General features: G+C 43.8%; 1 protein-coding gene and 1 long non-coding RNA gene across 5 annotated transcripts in view; one reads left to right on the top strand and one right to left on the bottom strand.

Moving 5' to 3' along the window:
• Positions 1-6,376, bottom strand: part of LOC141117201 (serine protease inhibitor A6-like) — a 52,122-nt gene extending 45,746 nt beyond the window's left edge. For 2 of the 4 annotated variants that reach the window (XM_073609908.1, XM_073609911.1), the window contains exons 1-2: positions 4,944-5,099; positions 2,799-3,454 (exon numbers count right to left, since the gene is read on the bottom strand). In XM_073609908.1, coding sequence (XP_073466009.1) covers positions 2,799-3,435 — 637 coding nt within the window. In that variant the 5' untranslated portion in view covers positions 3,436-3,454; positions 4,944-5,099. Of the gene's footprint in view, positions 1-2,798; positions 3,455-4,943; positions 5,100-6,271 lie in introns of those variants that run through there. The other 2 variants (XM_073609910.1, XM_073609909.1) reach the window with 2 other exon arrangements.
• A 6,152-nt stretch (positions 6,377-12,528) lies between these two features.
• Positions 12,529-19,420, top strand: part of LOC141117090 (uncharacterized) — a 79,369-nt gene continuing 72,477 nt past the window's right edge. Inside the window, exon 1 of the long non-coding RNA XR_012237099.1 lies at positions 12,529-13,062. This is a non-coding gene — a long non-coding RNA (uncharacterized lncRNA). The remainder of the gene's footprint in view (positions 13,063-19,420) is intronic.

The raw sequence follows: 19,420 nt of genomic DNA, 5'->3' as shown, positions 1-19,420 counted from the left end.
CAAAAATCCAAAAACCCGAAAATGAGAAAATCTGAAATAATAACTAACTAATAATAACTTAACTATTACTAACTATTAAATTATAGGTATTGGAATTTCCTTTCAAATTTGGCTGTTAGTGAACGTAACGAATACGAATTTATCCAAAGTTACAAATTATCCGAAATAACGAATGCCGAATCTAAACGAATGGAACGTAACTAATTAATAATAGTAATAAAAAACGTTTTATTATTATTATTATTACTATTATCACTAATTATTAATTTGTTCTGTTCCATTCGTTTCTATGCGGCATTCGTTATTTCGGATAATTTGTAACTTCAGATAAATTTGTTATGTTCACTAACAGCCAAATTTGAAAGGAAGCTCCAATATCCATAACTTAATAGTTAGTTATTATTAGTTAGTTGGTTAGTTAGTTAGTTAGTTAGTTAGTTAGTTAGTTATTCTTTAGAATTTTCAGATTTTCTTTCTTATTTTAGAATTTACGAATTTTCAAATTTACGAATTTACGAATTGCGCTCATAACGAATGACCCGAAAAACAAAACAAAAAAAAAAACGAATCAAATGAAAGTGAAAACGAACACATTTTTCAGCAGTGCACATGTCTACATGACATCACTTCCAGTTTACAGAAGACTTAAAGGTGCCAAATTTAAAAAATAACAGCATTCAAAACAGCCAAACTTGGCATTTTGAATACTGTTAAGTGCAAAGGGTCCTTTAGACCCCCGATCCCTCCATAAAGAGTACCTGTCACTGCCTATTACTGTCCCAAAGGATGTTTACATTCCTTCTGACAGCAAAAAAAAATTATCAGATTTTTTTTTCCCCGAAGGGACAGTGTAAAAAATAAATAAATACATAAATAAGAAAAACAAAAATAAAAATTGAAGGCGCCCCATTCCTCCGTGCCCATACGTAAGTCGCGACCGCAAATGTAAACAGAGTTTAAACCACACATGTGAGGTATCGTCTTGATCGTTAGAGTGAGAGCAATAATTCTAGCACTAAACCTCCTCTGTAACTTTAAACTGGTAACCTGTAGACATTTTTAAAGTGTTTTTAAAAGGAGGTTTTTAAGTATTGTAGTTTGTCATCATTCCATGAGTGTGCACAACTTTAAAGCGTAACAAGTTAGGTATCTATTTACTCGGCTTAACATCATCTTTCATATTATGCAAAAATCATTGGATTAAGTTTACTGTTTTTTTTTTAATTCATGAAAGTGTATTTTTTCAAAAAAATTGCATTTGAAAGACTGCTGCGCAAATACCGTGCGACATAAAATATTGCAACGACTGTCATTTTATTCTCTAGGGTCTCTGCTATAAAAATATATATAATGTTTGGAGGTTCTAAGTAATTTTTTGAGCAAAAAATACTGTTTTTTGTTATCTCCCCCACTGAGGAACTACCCATGGAAGGTGGCAGTCAGCACCTGGGACATTGTGAGTAAGACTTACTGTCAGGACACTGGCCCATGAAGACCTGTCATTCCTGCCAGTGCCTTACATGGCAGCAGGAATGCGAGCTGGATGCACATCAGTGCGCAGGCACATGGGTATGTGCAAGCTCACTGATATGCATGTTCTCAGCCTGGATTGGGGCCAAGAGGCCTTTATAAGGGAGCTAGTTACCCTCTGTGATTGTTGGCTGATCTTCTTTAGTGCATTTGTTCCTGTGAAACCTTGCTGTAAATACCTGTTAACGACTAGGCTTGCCCCTGGACTTGTCTTCTGCCCGCCTCCTGATTTGACCCCGGCTTGTTTAATGGACTGTCTTTCTCTGCTCTCCTGTGCATGACCCTGGCTATCCTCCCACCTATAACTGGCCTCCACAGCAAAGAGCACTGTAAGAGCGATGCATGTAAAAAAAAACAGAAATTTCCAAGCTCAACTTACTGACCAGCCTGCAACCAACCAAATGATCCTGTCTGACAATATGCGTTAAAAAATGGGGGTTTAGTCGGCACACATTTACAATTACATGCGTAAGCTACAGAGTCCCATCAAGGCACCCTGTTTTCTGTAATCCTAACTCTAAATTTTGAGAGCCTCCACAGTGGAAGCACATGCATTATAATGGTTAGGTAGAGGGCAGGTGAGCCTGGAGGGAGCCCAACCCTCCTTAAAGGCACAGGGGCACACTGGATACCCAGCATATATCACTATGGCAGCAAAGGTGTCCATTGCGTTATTTCACCAGTATTTAAACAGTACAAACAACTGGCCACTGCCCCACCTATAACTGGCCTCCACAGCAAGGAGCACTGGAAGGGCTTTGAGAGCCTCCACAGTGGAAGCACATGCATTATAATGGATAGTTAGAGGGTGGGTGAGCCTGGTGGGAACCCAACCCCCCTTAAAGTCACAGGGGTGCACTGGACACCCAGCACATAGCACTATGGCAGCAAAGGTATCCACTGCGTTGCCTCACCAGTGCTTCCACTGTGGAGGCTCTCAAATTTTTAAGTTGGGACTACAGAAAATGGGGTGCCTTGACAGGGCACATGTATTTGCAAATGTGTGCAGAATAAATCCCTAAATGCATATTGTTAGACAGTATAATTTGGTCGCAGGCTGGATGGTAAGTTGAGCTTAGAAATTCCTTTGGTTTTGTTTGACATCCTCTAGACTGAGCCTGTATTGTCAGTGTGTGTGCATGGAACTGTTCTTGTGACTAGCAGCTTCTGTGCTAGCAAATAAGACCTGGGGTAATCTACAGCAGCCTCTCCTCGGGTAGCACTACATATGTAATCATCTACTCCAGATCCTGTGGCTCTCTTCTTACCCTTAAACATAACATAGTTGACCAGGGCCAACTTAGTATCTGCAGGAAATTCTTTGATGAGTTCCTTAATTTTGCCTTCAGTTTTATTCTTCACATATTCATTCACTTCTTTTCTAGCCTCTTGTGGGTCATTGAAATTGGTCTTCCTAATTTCAGCATGATAAAGATTCTTTAAATCATCTTCAAAGCTCTTCAGCAAGGTCAGTGTCTGCTGTACAAAGAGGGTATTGCTGATGTCAACTTGAAGGCTGCTTTTTGGTTCATTCAGCAGATGGAGAAGAGTGGAATAAGCCTGGTGGAGCTCACTTTCTGTGGAGTTTGTGTTGTTCAGGCTCAAACCTTCCAGGATTTCCTGGTGGGTCTTTGATTGGGCGCCCAACAACAGCATGGAAAAAGCAGAAGAAATACTGAAAGGTGAAAAAACAATATTTTTGGGTGGTGAATCCTTGCCTTGAGAAGACACAGAGGCCAGGTGCTTGAAGAGATTAAAGGCAAATTCAGTATTTCCTTTTACTGCTTCTTTTAGCGCTTGGACTTTCTTTCCACCTTCAGCATCTTCATGGGTCTCTTTAGATTTGTGTTCATCTGAAGCAGTTATGACTGGGATGAGCAAAAGCAAAGTTAGGAGGAACTTCATGTCTTCTATAGACGCTCAACTGCAGGTAATGACAATGTGTTAGTTGAGTCTTTGTTTTCAACCACTGATAAGACTAAGTATAACATGACACAATCTCAATACTTCTAAATATCATTATGGAGGCCTTAAAATGTATGTCTGGGCAAAATAAATAAAAAAAAAATTATTAAATCTTTGAAATACATCCACATTTCCCAATGTTTTGTCACTTTAGAATGCTGCAAGTTTATTAAATTGTTAATCTGTAAGAAATCAATTGAGCTCCTAATTTGCCACTGTGCCCCAAGTGCTGCCACTGTGCCCCCTGCCCGCCCGCCTATCAGGCGTCCAATCATAGCAGAGGATGAGAGGAGGAGCGGGCGGGAGAAGACATTGGGGTTGGGGAAGAAATAGAGGACACCGCTCGCCTCCTGCCGCGGTAAGTGCCGCGCCGGGCGGGGGGCACAGTGGCAGCACTTGGGGCACAGTGGCAACATTTGGGGCACAGTTGCAACATTTGGGGCACAGTGGCAGCACTTAGGACACAGTGGCAGCACTTGGGGCACAGTGGCAACATTTGGGGCACGGTGGCAGCATTTGGGGCACAGTGGCAGCACTTGGAGCACAGTGGCAACATTTGGGGCCCAGTGGCAGCACTTGGGGCACATTGGCAGCATTTAATGGGCACAGTGGCAACATTTGGGGCACAGTGGCAGCATTTGGGGCACAGTGGCAGCATTTAATGGGCACAGTGGCAGCATTTAATGGGCACAGTGGCAGCATTTGGGGCAAAGTGGCAGCATTTGATGGGCAAAGTGGCTGCATTTGATGGGCACAGTGAGGCTACAATTGATGTTTTTTCAGAATTTTTCAGTTTGTTTGCACCCCCCCCAAAAATTTTGAGCACCAGCTGCCACTGAGCAGAGGTCCCAGGTTCAGATCCAGGTCCTGACACAACTCCTCCATCCAGGCAGGGGGGCACAGTTTCCCAACTTTTACCCGGGCACTGGATAGTCTTGTCCCTGCACTTCAAGCACCTACAGTCACGTATACTCACTTTCTTATTACTTCCCAGCAACACAAAAGGACACTTTTGCCACCCCCATTAAAACCCCCACTAGGTTTTATAGCTCTCCGCATCACCATTGGATAGATTCACCCTCACCGGCTTGTCCTGGTGACCATTGTAATAATCCAACTTTTTGCAGTTGTCACTAGAACAGGATGGGAGGGAATATCTTCCAGAGGAGACACCTGACAACTATGAAAGAGTTTCTTCTGACTTTGGAGAGACTTCTAATTGTTTCTCTGGGCAAAGTAGTAAAGAGATATCTAACAATAGTATACAAATACAAAAATCTGAAGGGATCTTTGGCCATTTTTTTAAAGATATCCAAAACAAAAACAAAAAAAATGCAAAAGGTAACAATACCTTGAACACCGTGTACACAGATTATTATCCCCCTCCCACCTTACAATATTAATTTCCAATTAGAATTAGACCGTCACCACCCATCCCCGGTACCAACCTGACGAACCTTCTACACGGACAGATTCTTCACGCCTGCAGAGCCAGAGTCAGAAACAAATTTTTACGTGGCAAAAGATTTCCCAGAATCTCAGAAAACTCTGCCCCCATCATAACAAAGTACGTTTGCACAACGCCGGATTGGGCAACAAACCCGATAATCACATTTTATTATTCCTTTACTCATCCCTGTTCCAGAAATAATTAGGATTTTGCTCATTTTCTATTGCATTGACTTTCTTGTGTGTTTATAGTATTATAATAAAAAAATAGGTCTGACATGAAAATTATAAGTATGCATGTCATCACTTGTCATAGTGTGAGCATTTCAAGTGATAAAAAAAAAATGAACATGTATTTTACTAAGGGCCGCTTCACACTGAGGTGCGAGGGGCTAGTTTTAGTGGTGCTTTACTGTAGTTTTAGTGGTGCTTTTAACCCCCGCTAGCGGCCGAATAAGGGGTTGAAAGTGCCCGCATAACGCCCCTTTTGCAGGTGCTTCGGCGTCGCTACCTATTGATTTCAATGGGCAGGGGTGCATTTGGAATGTTGTATACACCGCTACTAAAGCACCTCAAAGATGCTGCTTGCAGGACTTTTTTTATCGCCCCGCAAGCACGTGAGAGCCCTCGGGGCTTTCACGCTGAAGTGACAGGAGAGGCGCTTTACATGCGCTTTGCAGGCACTATTTTTAGTGCTATAGCGCCTGTAAAGCGCCTCAGTGTGAAAGTAGCCTTCAGATTAAATGACAATATTCAGTGCTTCTATGCTAATGTTAAAAAAGAAGGGGGATTTGGGACTTTAAAGCGGAGTTCCACCCACATTTTTTACTCCTCACCATGCAGTACTAATGTGCATCCTTAACCACTTGCCGACCGCCGATATACGTCCTCACTTTGAGGACGTATATCGTTATGGCAGCTAGCTGCCATAACCCTGGTATCCCCGCGTTCTGCCGGTGGTCGGCTACAAGATAAAAGAGGTATCTGTGGTGGATTCGCCATGAGATCACTTTTATCGGCGGCGGGAGAGGGCCCCCCCTCCCGCCACGCTCCGGTGCCCTCCTCCAATTCCCGGAGCCGTCGGCAGTGGAGGGGAGGGGAAGACGGCCACCCGCCTCCATGACACTGCAGGGCAGAAGCGACGTCAAAACGTCACTTCTGTCTATAGCTCTTAAAGGGCCATTTTTTTAAAATCATTATTTTAAATGACAACTTTTTTTATTGCATTTTAGTGTAAATATGAAATCTGAGGTCTTTTTGGCCCCAGAGCTCATATTTAAGTGGTCCTGTGTCATGGTTATGCAGTAATATTTGTCTGTCAGCTTACCTCTCCATGTGTTCAGAATAAGAGGCCAGCCACTTTCACCTGGCTGCCTAAATAATCTCTCCACAAAGTATGGCTCCACCCCAGCCCCTACCAGGGAACTATATTAACCTGTGCACTGCAAGCCAGCACTGCTGATCAATATTGTTTAATTTTGCTTCTGTGTGCTCATTGCTCTGTCCTACGTCTGATCCTGTTTACTGATCTTGGCTTATTCTTGACTATTCCTGCTTGCTAGTCACCCTGACCTTTGGCTTATCTCCTTACTATCCCTTGTTGTCCTGGGGTGCTGCTTCTTCTCTGTCCTCCTGTAGCCTACAGTGAGCGTGAGCTGGGAGACCCTGGGGGCCACGACCTGGAGTCAGTTGCAGTGCAGTCAATCCTCACCACTAGAGGCTCTGGTGAACACCTGCTGGCTCTTAGACTCCACGCCCTGGGGAATCTTATGCTCTAGCTCCCAGTGGGATCCGTGTTGGTGCTCCAGTGGACCTGCCTTCCTGAACCACCCAGAGTTCCATCCGCAGCAGTCAGCCGTAGGGTCCACTACCTTAATTTTGCACTCCTGACTCCAACAATGTGCAGCCTGACATCCTGTCATGCTTTTTTTCTATTATTACATTCCTTGTAATAGGAATAAAAGTGACACTTTTTTTTTAAAACAGTGTAAAAATAAAAAATAAAACGTAAAATAAATAAGAAAAAATTTTTTAAACGTGCCCCGTCCCGCCGAGGTCGTGTGCAGAAGCGAACGCATACGTGAGTAGCGCCTGCATATGAAAACGGTTATTAAACCACACATGTGAGGTATCGCCGCGATCGGTAGAGCGAAAGCAATAATTCTAGCCCTAGACCTCCTCTGTAACTCAAAACATGCAACCTGTAGAATTTTTTTAAACATCACCTATGGAGATTTTTAAGGGTAAAAGTTTGTCGCCATTCCACGAGCAGGCGCAATTTTGAAACGTGACATGTTGGGTATCAATTTACTCAGCATAAAATTATAAAAAAAAATTGAGCTAACTTCACTGTTGTCTTATTTTTTTAATTCAAAAATCTTTTTCAAAAAAAGTGTGCTTATAAGACCGCTGCGCAAATACTGTGTGATAGAAAGTATTGCAACAACCGCCATTTTATTCTCTAGGGTGTTAGAAAAACAATGTATAATGTTTGGGGGTTCTAAGTAATTTTCTAGCAAAAAAACCCCCTGTTTTTAACTTGTAAACAACACATCTAAAAAAGAGGCCCGGTCCTTAAGTGGTTAAATCGAATTGGCAATTTATTTATTTTTTTCTGCTCACTTACCTGATTTATGCCTATATCTAATTTCACTTCCTCCTTTAGCCGCCGTGGCGCTGTACCTCATTTCGGTTTTGCATTGGTTCCTGGGAGATCTTGGTCAGCTTGGCATGGCACTGCTCCCGTAACATTTGACATTGGTGTCTACGGAAATTCTTGGTCAGCTTGGCATGGCACAGCTCCGGTAACATTTAACATTGGCGTCAATGGAAAATCTTGGTCAGCTTGGCATCGCAAGCTGACCAAGATTGCACCACACTGCACATGCGCAAGATCGGCAGGTGCATGCTGGGTAGCCAGCATGCACGGAATCCAGGAAGAGGGACACTGTGGCTTCAAATGCCCACATTGGAGATGGCTATGCTGTGCTTTTAATGAGGACCCTATCAAGACTCCATGTTATTTTTGCTATTTCCATAATTTCTCATAAAACCTTTTCTACATATTTTACCATCGTATGTATAGAGGTGATTGGACTATATCCAGAGAACAGACACAGGACTCACAATACCTAGATAGACAGGAAAATATAAAGAGGGAGATAAAACTCACTCTGAGGATTAGTGGGACTTTAAAGGGAGATGAAGTGTCTGTTTGACGTGAGCAGTATCACAACAATTAATATAAAAATACAAATTTTATTTGAAGACATATAAAATGTACAGTAAAAAAGTTACAATCCAGCGAGATAATACGACCGTACAGAAACTTTGAAATCACTTGTAGTCAGCCAACATGTTTGGCATATTTGCTTCATCAGGGCATTACAAGCATCACAGATTTAGAGGAGTTCCGGTTTTAGGAATCTCCCTTTGTTGTATTACCTATTATATTTCTTACCTTTATTATTATCATTATTATTATTATGATTATGATTATCATAATCCTTTTTTTTAAATATTATTAGATTACCATTTACCTTGAACAAGGTCCAGTTCCCTTACTGGCACGGCCCATTTGGACCTGGCATCCATGGGTCTTTTGGTGCCGGGTGGTCCATAGGGAGGCGCTTGGTTGGTTGTGATGTGTATTCAGTAGGCCCCTCCCCTCACTGTCACAGACCAGGTGAGCTTGATTATTATATCTTGTACTTAATTATTTTCTACCTATACCATGAAATATTATCTTGTAAATGATAGTTACGACCATATTAATGATTTATATTTTTGTACATAATTTAGATTAAGACTGTGATGCTTGTAAGGCCCTGACGAAGCAAATATGCGAAACATGTTGGTTGACTGCAAGTGATTTCAAAGTTTCTGTACGGTCGTATTATCTCGCTGGATTGTAACTTTTTTACTGTACATTTTATATGTCTTCAAATAAAATTTGTATTTTTATATTAATTGTTGTGATACTGCTCACGTCAAACAGACACTTCATCTCCCTTTAAAGTCCCACTAATCCTCAGAGTGAGTTTTATCTCCCTCTTTATATTTTCATATTTTACCATCCCATTTTTTTATATTCAGGATTGTTGTGTGCTGCTAAGTTGATTTTGCTGTCAACCTATGTGCATTTATATATGGATTTACTCAATTACGCCATGTCAGTGTTCTCACATGAAATTACTTATGTACATGGTATATGCTCATGGTATGTATTTTGATATTTACTCAATATGTCAATACACGATTAAATCATATTAAGTCACATTTGTCCAAGACAATTGCCTCATTTAAAGTCCCAAATTCCCCTTCTTTTTTTTTTTACTAGAAACAGGAATGGAGGCACATTTACCTATGTGCCTCATTTAAAGTCCCAATTATCTCCACCCTTTTTTCTTATATGCTGATTTTAGGTTCTTTATATAATAACAGCTTCACTTGCCAAAATTTGCCAGAAAGATGATCCTGGAACAACATGTTTTTCCCAGGGCACTGGGAATGGCTTATTGTGGAATGTGACCGGTAATCCAGAAAGAGTTTCTTCAAAAAGGAACAATGGTGTATATCAAAAATATATTAAACTTTATTAGAAAAATTGATCCACACATAAAAAACAAAATAAGATTGTATCCTCCACCACAAAGAAGAATTACAACTTGACAAAGTTGTCACTGCACAGGTTGCTACCACAAAACATTCACCTCTCACACTGTCAAATATAATAGTAAAGATACCGGCTAGATAACAGTTGAAGTGGAATGGGCCGGCAATACTGGATTGGCAGTTCACCAGGTGTCTGAGTATAGGCAGTCCACTTAGACGGTGTTATATTAAATATTCCTTTACATATAGTGCCTGGGGGGGGGTGTCTATAGTGTGCCTGTAAAGTGGCGCATTCTTCAAGTGTTTAGAACAATACCACAGCAAAATTAAATTTCTAAAGGAAAAATTGTCATTTAAAACTGATCGAAGCTGAAATCAGGGGCATTGCTATGTCTACAAAAGATCTGGGGCTAGAGGCCATAGCAGTGTAGTAAAGAAAGTAATACGCTTGGACAGGCATACACATGTATATAATATACGTGTGTATGTGCGTGTGTGTATATATATATATATCCCCGAGAGAGCCTCCCCTTAAATCAGTGTCCCAAGAGAGCCTCCCCCTTAAATCAGGGTCCCCAGAGAGCCTCCCCTTAAATCAGGGTGCCCAGAAAGCCTCCCCCCTTAAATCAGGGTCCCCAGAGAGCCTCCCCTCCCCTTGGGGACCCCTGCAGAGACTTGGGGCTATGGGCCCCACATTCGGGGCTATAGCCCCAAAACCCACCCCCTAGTGACGCCACTGGCTGTAATAAATTGTCGGGTCTCAGCAATATAGATAAAACTCATAAAAAAAAATGTCATGGGTTCCCCTCCAGTCCATTACCAGGCCCTTTGGGTCTGGTATGAACAATAAGGGGAACCCTCAACCAAAAATGTAAACAAAAATTGCATAAGACGGATGTGCAGACCGCTCCAAGATGGCCGCTTAAGCCAGGAGCTCCGCGCTGCCTTAACCACCCAGTGCCCGGGGCTCCGGGGGCTGTGGTTCCGATCCCATCCGCCGGCAGAACGATTGGAGCGCACACTCATGTCCGCGGGAGATTTTAGGAGAGACCTGGAGCCGCAATTCAGGGCCGTAACGGAGCGGGCCGAATCCAAGATGGCAGGTGCCATGCAGCCACACGCACCGAACACAGAGGAGACTCCGGGAGAGTCTACACAGCGGTCCGAACCCACCTTCCTGGAACACCCGTGAGTACCCTGATGCCCATGGCTCACTCCCCAACCTCCATGGAATCCCTTATTGAGCAATCCATGGAGGATCTCCTGCATTCTCCCCTTGAGCCTACATCACCTCACAATGCCATCAGGCCTGCCCTGACAGACATAACCCCCTACACAATGCTTTCAACCCCTGATCTCTTCTCTCAACTGTCAGCGCTACTGGTCAAAGGCTTAGCTCAGACGGCTGCCAAAATTACAGGGGACATTAGAGAGGACTTTCAGATCATAGGCTCCAGGATGGAAGTTATTGAAAATAAACTTGACCAAACGATATAAAAAAACAGACAGAACTCTGACCACATCCAGGTACTGCAAGATCAATTGGATATTGCGCTATCCTGGATCCATGACGTGGAGAACAGATCCAGAAGGGAAAATTTTAGGATCAGGGGACTCCCAGAATCGATCACTGACACCATATCTGTGGTGCAGGATTTCATCAAACAGCTGATCCCTGATATTTCCTCGCGCAAATTGGAAATCGATCGGGCTCACAGAACTCTAGGACCTCCGAGGAAGGACGGCACACCCAGGGATATTGTGGTAAAACTCCACTATTTCTCAGTGAAAGAAGAGATAATGAAGAGGTGCAGATATCAACACCCCCTCACATGCCGTGGACATGCCATTCAAGTGTTTGCAGATCTTTCACCGACCATGATACAAAAAAGGAGAGCCCTGAAACCCCTACTTACCATCCTGTCACAACGTGATATTAAATACAGGTGGGCCTTTCCCTTTGCACTGTAGTTTGACTATAAAGGCAAAACGTACTCCTTTCACAGCTTCCAGGAAGGTGAACGACTCTTTCTAGAACTTCGCCTTATCTCACAAGAAGCAGCAATGGACCTCTCCAACTCCCCTGCTGGATCAACCAAGTGTCCCTCTCCAGCAAGCCCTTTGATGAATGTTTGGGACAAACCTAAATTCAAACGTTCCAAGGACACCAGACCTCCATGAAACTCCGAGTCAAGCTTTTGGGTTACACTCCAAATGGACTTCCTCAGTAGTACTCCTCCTGTACTCCAGGAGATACTGCGGCGGACTACCCCCTAATCTATTCTGTTTTTTTTTTCTTCTCAATTTTAAAGATTTTTAATTGATATTTTTCCTGCTCATTTTTCTAGCCATTTCCTCATTAACTCCGGAGTGTGCCTCTCCGCCAAGAGCTATTGTCACAGTTCAGACAGCCACTTATGCAGCGTACACACGAGCGGATTTTTCAACCGGACTGGTCCGACGGACCGACAATCCGATCGTGTGTGGGCTTCATCGGACCTTCAGTGGACTTTTCCAGTCGAAAGTCTGACAGACTTTAGATTTGGAACATGCTTGAAATCTTTACGTCGTAACTCCGCCGGACCCAGAAATCTGCTCGTCTGTAAGCTAGTCCAACGGACACAAATCGATGCTAGGGCAGCTATTGGCTATCAACTTCCTTATTTTAGTCCGGTGAACATTATCACGTACAAATCCATCGGACTTTGGTATGATCATGTGTAGGCAAGTCCATTCGTTAAAGTCAGTCGGAAGTCCGCTGAAAAGTCCGTCGAAAGTCCGCTGGAAAGTCCGTCGGACCAGTCCGGTCGAAAAGTCCGCCCGTGTGTACGCGGCCTTACAGTATACTTAAGACTTTCTATTTTTCATTGATCATTTAAAAAAAAAAATTATTTATTGTTTTATTGTTTTTTTTTTGCTTTTGTTTTTTTTTTTTACTCTTCCCTTTTTTCCAGGCTGTAGCTTGAGTTCGTAGTGGTTAATGATGATGTTCTGTTGTATTCTCATACTCGAAGTGTATTTACTCAGCACACAGCTGAGGTCCGGCCTCCCGGGGGTGCTTCCCTCCTGTTTCTTTCTCAGGGGGGAGCAGGCCACTGGGGGGTGGGCTCCCGGGACTCCCTGGTCCCCCAAATTGAGATGCTGTTTTTTTCATTTAGCGGTTAAATCAAAGGTGCGCCGAGGTCAGGGAAGTGATGCCGCGCCTCCCCCTACCCCACAGATTTGGTTACACCTCCTCCCTGGGTTAGGTGTCCACCCTGTCAGCAGGGATTGGACATGCTTACCATGTTTTTGAGCAGTGGGATTAACTCCAGTCACTGCTCACTCAGGCCCCTAAAAGGGCTTGGTCTCCCCTCCTTCCCTCCCCCCTCTTCCCCCCTTCTCCTTCCTATTCTAACAACTCTTGCAGTTGGCTGTTGGACCTTTGGTGCTCACTCCTCCTACAGGAAGCTACTGATCCCCATCCCTGTGCAGTCTCCAGATCAATGTAGATACCTCCATCAGGTAAGTGACGATGGATTAGCATTTCTCCCGACCCACCTGCTCCATGGCTAGTTCTGAACCACCACCTACTCTTTTAAGAGTAGCAACCCACAACGCCCAGGGATTAAACTCACCCTCTAAACGTAGGAAAGTACTGGACTATATGAAATCATGCAAAATAGACGTCCTTTTCCTATAGGAAACCCACTTCCCGATCCGGTACAAACCCACTTTCATGCACGCCCAGTTCCCCCTGTTTTTTCTCGCTAATGCAGAAGCTAAAACCAGAAGGGTAGCTGTTCTTATATCAAAGAACTTCAGATTTTCTCTGCAGTAAGAGCGGCGGGACCCAGAGGGGAGATATGTTCTGATCAAGGGCACAATTGACGGTCGTCTCTACTCCTTGGTGTCTTATTACACCCCCAACTCAGGACAATTGAGATTTTTCAGTAATTTATTCAAGACACTGGGCCCCCTGTTAGAGGGCTCCATAATTTTCAGTGGGGACTCAAATGTAGCCTTTGATCAGGGCCTAGATAAATCCAAACCACCCCATGCACAGACCATCCGCCCAACCAGTAGTAGTTCCAAGATCGCTGAACTGATATATCAGCAGGGCCTCACAGACATCTGGAGAGAACTAAACTCCACCAAAAAGGATTACACGCACTTCTCCCATGCTCATCAGTATTACGCCAGAATTGACCACATATTGGTCTCAAATAGCCTAATTCCCTTGGTCCAGAAAGCACTAATCTTAGACACGGTTTGGTCTGATCATTCCATGTTGAACATAGCGATAAACATTCAACCCCCTCAGGCCAAATCCCCGTACTGGCGATTAAATGAAACAATTCTCTCGGACCCAATTAGAAAATTCGAAATTGAAAAGGCCATCTCTGAATATTTTCTTCTGAACGACACTGCCGACATATCGGCGGAGACCCTGTGGGTGACGCATAAGGGGGTTATTAGAGGCAAAATAATCCAAATATCATTCCAACTTAAAAGAGCTCAAAAGGTCGACAGTGAGAAGCTGGAAAAGAACTTCCAGACACTCCGTCGGGAGCACAAGAGGGATCCACGCCAAGTTCCCATGCCCCGCCTCGACACAGCTCGCCTCAAACTTAATTTAGCACTAACAGCTAATGCAAAAAAAAGTACCAGATGGCAAGGGGCGAAATACTACCATCAGAAGGATAGACCAGGATCTCTCTTGGCCTCCAAACTCACTCCGGGCGTCCGCACATACACCTTCCCCAGAATAAAAATAGCTGGTCAAACACCTACGGCTAACCCCATCAAAATAATGGAAGCCTTTCACGAACCTATACAGTGAACAAAGGGCAAAAGAACCCCTTGATTTACCTAAATTCCTAGAAAATCTACCTATACCCACCCTATTGGAGGACCATAGAGACAGACTTGAAGCCCCAGTCACTACGGAGGAAGTCTTAGAGGTGATTAAAAAATTAAAGAGAAATTCAGCCCCAGGCCCAGACGGATTCTCGATACCCTACTATAAAGCGTTTGCTCATACCATAGACCATATTTGACTAATTTTATTATCTCTAAAACCAAAGAGGGACCCCTGAACACGCAGCTAAATGCTGCATTCATGATCGTCATTCCAAAACCAGATAAGGACCCAGGCGAGGTTAGCAACTATAGACCTATATCCTTGATCAATAACGATCTAAAAGTAATGACTAAAATCATGGCCGATCACCTAGCGTCCTTCATTGGAACTTATATTCACAAGGACCAAGTAGGGTTCATCCCCGGAAGGCAAGGCCCCGATCAAATTAGAAGAGCAGTGGATGTTGTTTTTATCTTACAATCTGGGTGGGATGGCGGTCATGCTCAAGCCGGTATGCTGCTGTCGTTAGACCTACAAAAGGCATTTTACTCTGTCTCTTGGTCCTACCTGTTTACCATTATGGAAATTTGGGGCTTCGGCCCTCAATTCTCTGGGCTCCTCAGATCTCTTTATTCTACTCCCGAGGCTAGGATCAAAATACAAGGACTGTTTTAGGATCCCATCAAAATAGCGAGAGGAAAGCGACAGGGATGTCCCCTGTCGCCGCTAATCTTTGCTATAGCAATCGAATCTCTAGCAATTGCTATCCATAACAACCCGGACATAGCAGGGGTTAGATGTGGACCTAAAATCCACAAATGCAGCCTATTCGCTGATGATCTCATCCTCTTTGTCACCTCCCCTTCCACATCCCTACCAGTTATATGTAAACTTCTGGATAACTTCGCTAGGATCTCGGGTTTACAAGTTAACTAAGTCACAAGCACTCAACGTCTCTCTCCGGCCGTGTCTGGTAGCCCAGCTGAAGGATTCCTTTCGCTTTTCGTGCAGTGAATCCTCTATACGTTATCTCGGAATAAATCTCACACCCAAATTTGAACAATTATACCAAGCTAATTATCCCCCTATCTATAAAAAACTTGAATCAGATCTCAAACAGTGGTCTCCATATCAACTCTCCTGGTTGGGCAGGATAAATTCCATCAAAATGACCCATCTCCCTAGACTCCTATACCTCTTTCGCTCACTCCCAATTTGCATTAGAAAGGACCACCTCTCAGCGTTCCAAAGTAAAGTGATTAAATTCATCTGGAGCAAGTGCAGATATGGCGCAAGGGTAGATATGGAAAAAGCAAGTTGTCCCATCCTTCACCCTGAACTTTCTCCTCTGGTGCCCTCCCAAAACCAGGCCTCCCAACCTATCACCATCCCTGTCACATGCCTTAGCGATATGGGACACGCTCCAGAACTCCCCCTCATTGATTTCACAATGTAAACCCCTAGCATACATTTTCCATAACTCTGATTTTCATCCAGGCATGGACATCAGAGCAAAAAAAAAGACAAGAGACAGCTTGGGACAAGTCCTTTATTTAAAAAAAAAAAGTTCAGCTCCGTGGCGTCAGAGGGGGGCAGGGTCACCCGTTAATGTCACCTGGTGGCCCGCCCTCAGCTATATAACAGCTGTCACCAAGAAGAAGCGTCACTCGGCAGGAGCCTTCTATGAAGGCAGAACTGCTGCGGCTTTTTTTTTTTCGGTCCGATTTACATCACTGGACATTTTTATTTTTTAATAAAGGACTTGTCCCAAGTGGTCTCTTGTCTATTTTTTGTGAAATGGTAGGGGTACAATGTACCCCGTTAGCAATTCACATAGGTGAGCTGGGGGTTCCCTTGTTAAAGGGGTCTTCCAGATGCTGATAAGCTCCCCACCCACAGACCCCCACAACCCCGGGCAAGGGTTGTGGGGATGAGGTCAGACCCCAAAGCACCCTCCCCGTGTTGAGGGCATGTGGCCTGGTACGGTTAAGGAAGGGGGGCGCTCTCTCGCCCCCCTCTTTTCCTGAGGCCTGCCAGGTTGCGTGCTCGGATAAGGGTCTGGTATGGATTTTGGAGGGGACCCCTACGCCTTTTCTTTTTTACATTTTGGCGCAGGGTTCCGCTTAATTTCCATACCAGATCAGAAGGGCCTAGTATAGATTTTGGGGGGACCCCCACGCAATTTTTTAAAAATTGCCTTAACTTTCAATGAGTTTTATCTATATTGCCGAGACCCGACAATTCATTACAGCTGTGATCAGTTTTAAATTACTGTTCTAAACATGGGGAAACTGCGCCACTTTACAGGCATACTATAGACACCCCGCAAACGCCCCGTAATGTTCTAAATTTGGTGTACTGGTGAACATCCGATGTTCAAGTCGAACTCATGTTCGACCCGAACATCAAGCTCATCCCTATTTGTCAGCTTCCCCTAGTCTGGACTACTGACACCCCCCCAATCTCATCAACATAAGGGGGAGGTGTTCTGTAATCCAGTAGGGGTTGGAAAACTGGTAAGAGCTGAAAACAGTTCTTCAGTGCAGAAAAGGCAACACTGGCAGCTCACCATTAGGGATGGGCGAACGGTTAGGCCCGAGCATAAAAGTTAACTTTGGTTGTTCGGCCATTCGCTGAACAGCGAACAATACGCGGTGTTCGCTGCAAATTTGAAAGCCGCGGAACACCATTAAAGTCTATGGGACACTAACATGAAAAACCAAAAGTGCTCATTTTAAAGGCTTATATGCAAGTTATTGTTATAAAAAGTGTTTGGGGACCCGGGTTCTGCCCCAGGGGACATGTATCAATGCAAACAAATTTTTTAAAAACTTTTTTTTCGGGAGCAGGGATTTTAATAATGCTTAAAGTGAAACAATAAAAATGAAATATTCCTTTAAATATCGTGCCTGGGGGGGGGTGTGTGTCTATAGCATGCCTGTAAAGTGGCGCAGTTCTCCCTTGTTTAGAACAGTACCACAGCAAAAATATTGAGTGGGGGTCCCTCCAAAGTCCATACCAGGCCCTTCAGATCTGGTATGGAAATTAAGGGGAACCCTGCACCAAAATGTAAAAAAAAAACACGTAGGGGTCCCCCCAAAAACCATACCAGACCCGTTTCCAAGCACGCAACCTGGCAGGCCTCAGGAAAGGAGGGGGGGACGAGAGGACGAGAGAGCGCCCCCCCTCCTGAACCATACCAGGCCACATGCCCTCAACACGGGGAGGGTGCTTTGGGGTCTGACCCCAAAGCACCTTGTCCCCATTAACATCAATAACAGTTTGAAGTCTTTTGTGGTATTTGTGGATGATGCTCTTTATCTTCTTAGGTGGTAAAGATGCCCATTCCTCTTGGCAAAAAGCCTCCAGTTCCTTCTTGGGCTGTCTTCCATGAACTGCACGATTGAGATCTCCTCAGAGTGGCTCAATGATATTGAGGTCAGGAGACTAAGATGGCCACTCCAAAACCTTCACTTTATTCTGCTGTAGCCAATGACAGGTCGACTTGGCCTTGTGTTTTGGATCATTGTCATGCTGGAATGTCTAAGTAAGTCCCATGCTCAGCTTCCTGGCTGATGAATGCAAATGTTCCTCCAGTATTTTTTGATAACATACTGCATTCATCTTGCCATCAATTTTGACCAAATTTCCTGTGCCTTTGTAGCTCTCACATGCCCAAAACATCAGCGATCCACCTCTGTGTTTCACAGTAAGAATGGTGTACCTTTCATCATAGGCCTTGTTGACTCCTCTCCAAATGAAGCATTTATGGTTGTGGCCAAAAAGCTCAATTTTGGTCTCATGATTCCAAATGACTTTGTGTCAGAAGGTTTGAGGCTTGTCTCTGTGCTGTTTGGCCTATTGTAAGTGGGATACGTTGTGGCATTTGCGTAGTAATGGCTTTCTTTTGGCGACTCGACCATGCAACCCATCTTTCTTCAAGTGCCTCCTTATTGTGCATCTTGAAACAGCCACACCACATGTTTCCAGAGAGTCCTGTATTTCACCTTTTTTATTATTTGTGGGTTTTTCTTTGCATCTCGAACAATTTTCCTGGCAGTTGTGGCTGAAATTTTAGTTGGTCTACCTGACCGTGGTTTGGTTTCAACAGAACCCCACATTTTCCACTGTTTGATTAGTTTGAACACTGCTGATTTGCCTTCTCAATTCCTTGGATATCTTTTTATATCCCTTTCCTGTTTTATACAGTTCAAAAACCTTTTCCCGCAGATCCTTTGACAATTCTTTTGCTTTCTCCATGTCTCAGAATCCAGAAACGTCAGTGCAGCACTGGATAAGAGTTGCAAGGGTCTGTCAGGAGTCCAGAAACTCATTGACCTTTTATATACACACACACTAATTGCAAGTAAACAGGTCACAGGTGAGGATGGTTACCTTTAATGGCCATTCAAACCCCTTTGTGTCAACTTGTGTGCATGTTATCAGGCCAAAGTCACCAGGGTATGTAAACTTTTGAAAAGGTTTTTTGGGTAGTTTCTGTTGTGATTATGATTTAAAAAGAGTAAACACGGTTGATTGATACATGGCTTCAGCCAAACACTAACCATGAGTGAAAGAAAAGTTTTGGTGTTATCATTCATATTCTCTGAAAAATGACCAAGAAAGCATAAATTCTGCCAGGGTATGTAAACTTATGATATATACACACACACACACACACACACACACATACACTCTGCAGCATCCAGTGTAGCGTATATATCTATCTACAGTGCATTCCGTGGTGTACTGTTTCTACTACTTTTCTGGTGGTGTACACAGCACACAATACAGTGCAGCCGTAGTGCAGTTGTTACTACTTTCCTGGTGGTGTACACATTACACAATACAGTACAGTGTGGTATTGCCAAACAAAATATACATCATGTCCGGAAGGCCACCAAGGAGAGGCAGACGCTCACAGGCCTCTAAAAGCGGGCAAGCAGGCTCTGGGTCTACTGTCAACAGTGCTGGTTGTGGACATGGTGCTTCCTCTCCAGGTGGCCGTGGGGCACTCTT

The sequence above is a fragment of the Aquarana catesbeiana genome, linkage group LG13, assembly GCF_042186555.1.
Source record: "Aquarana catesbeiana isolate 2022-GZ linkage group LG13, ASM4218655v1, whole genome shotgun sequence".
In the NCBI taxonomy this organism is placed as follows: Eukaryota; Metazoa; Chordata; class Amphibia; order Anura; family Ranidae; genus Aquarana; species Aquarana catesbeiana.
This window is presented reverse-complemented; position numbering and strand designations above follow the sequence as displayed.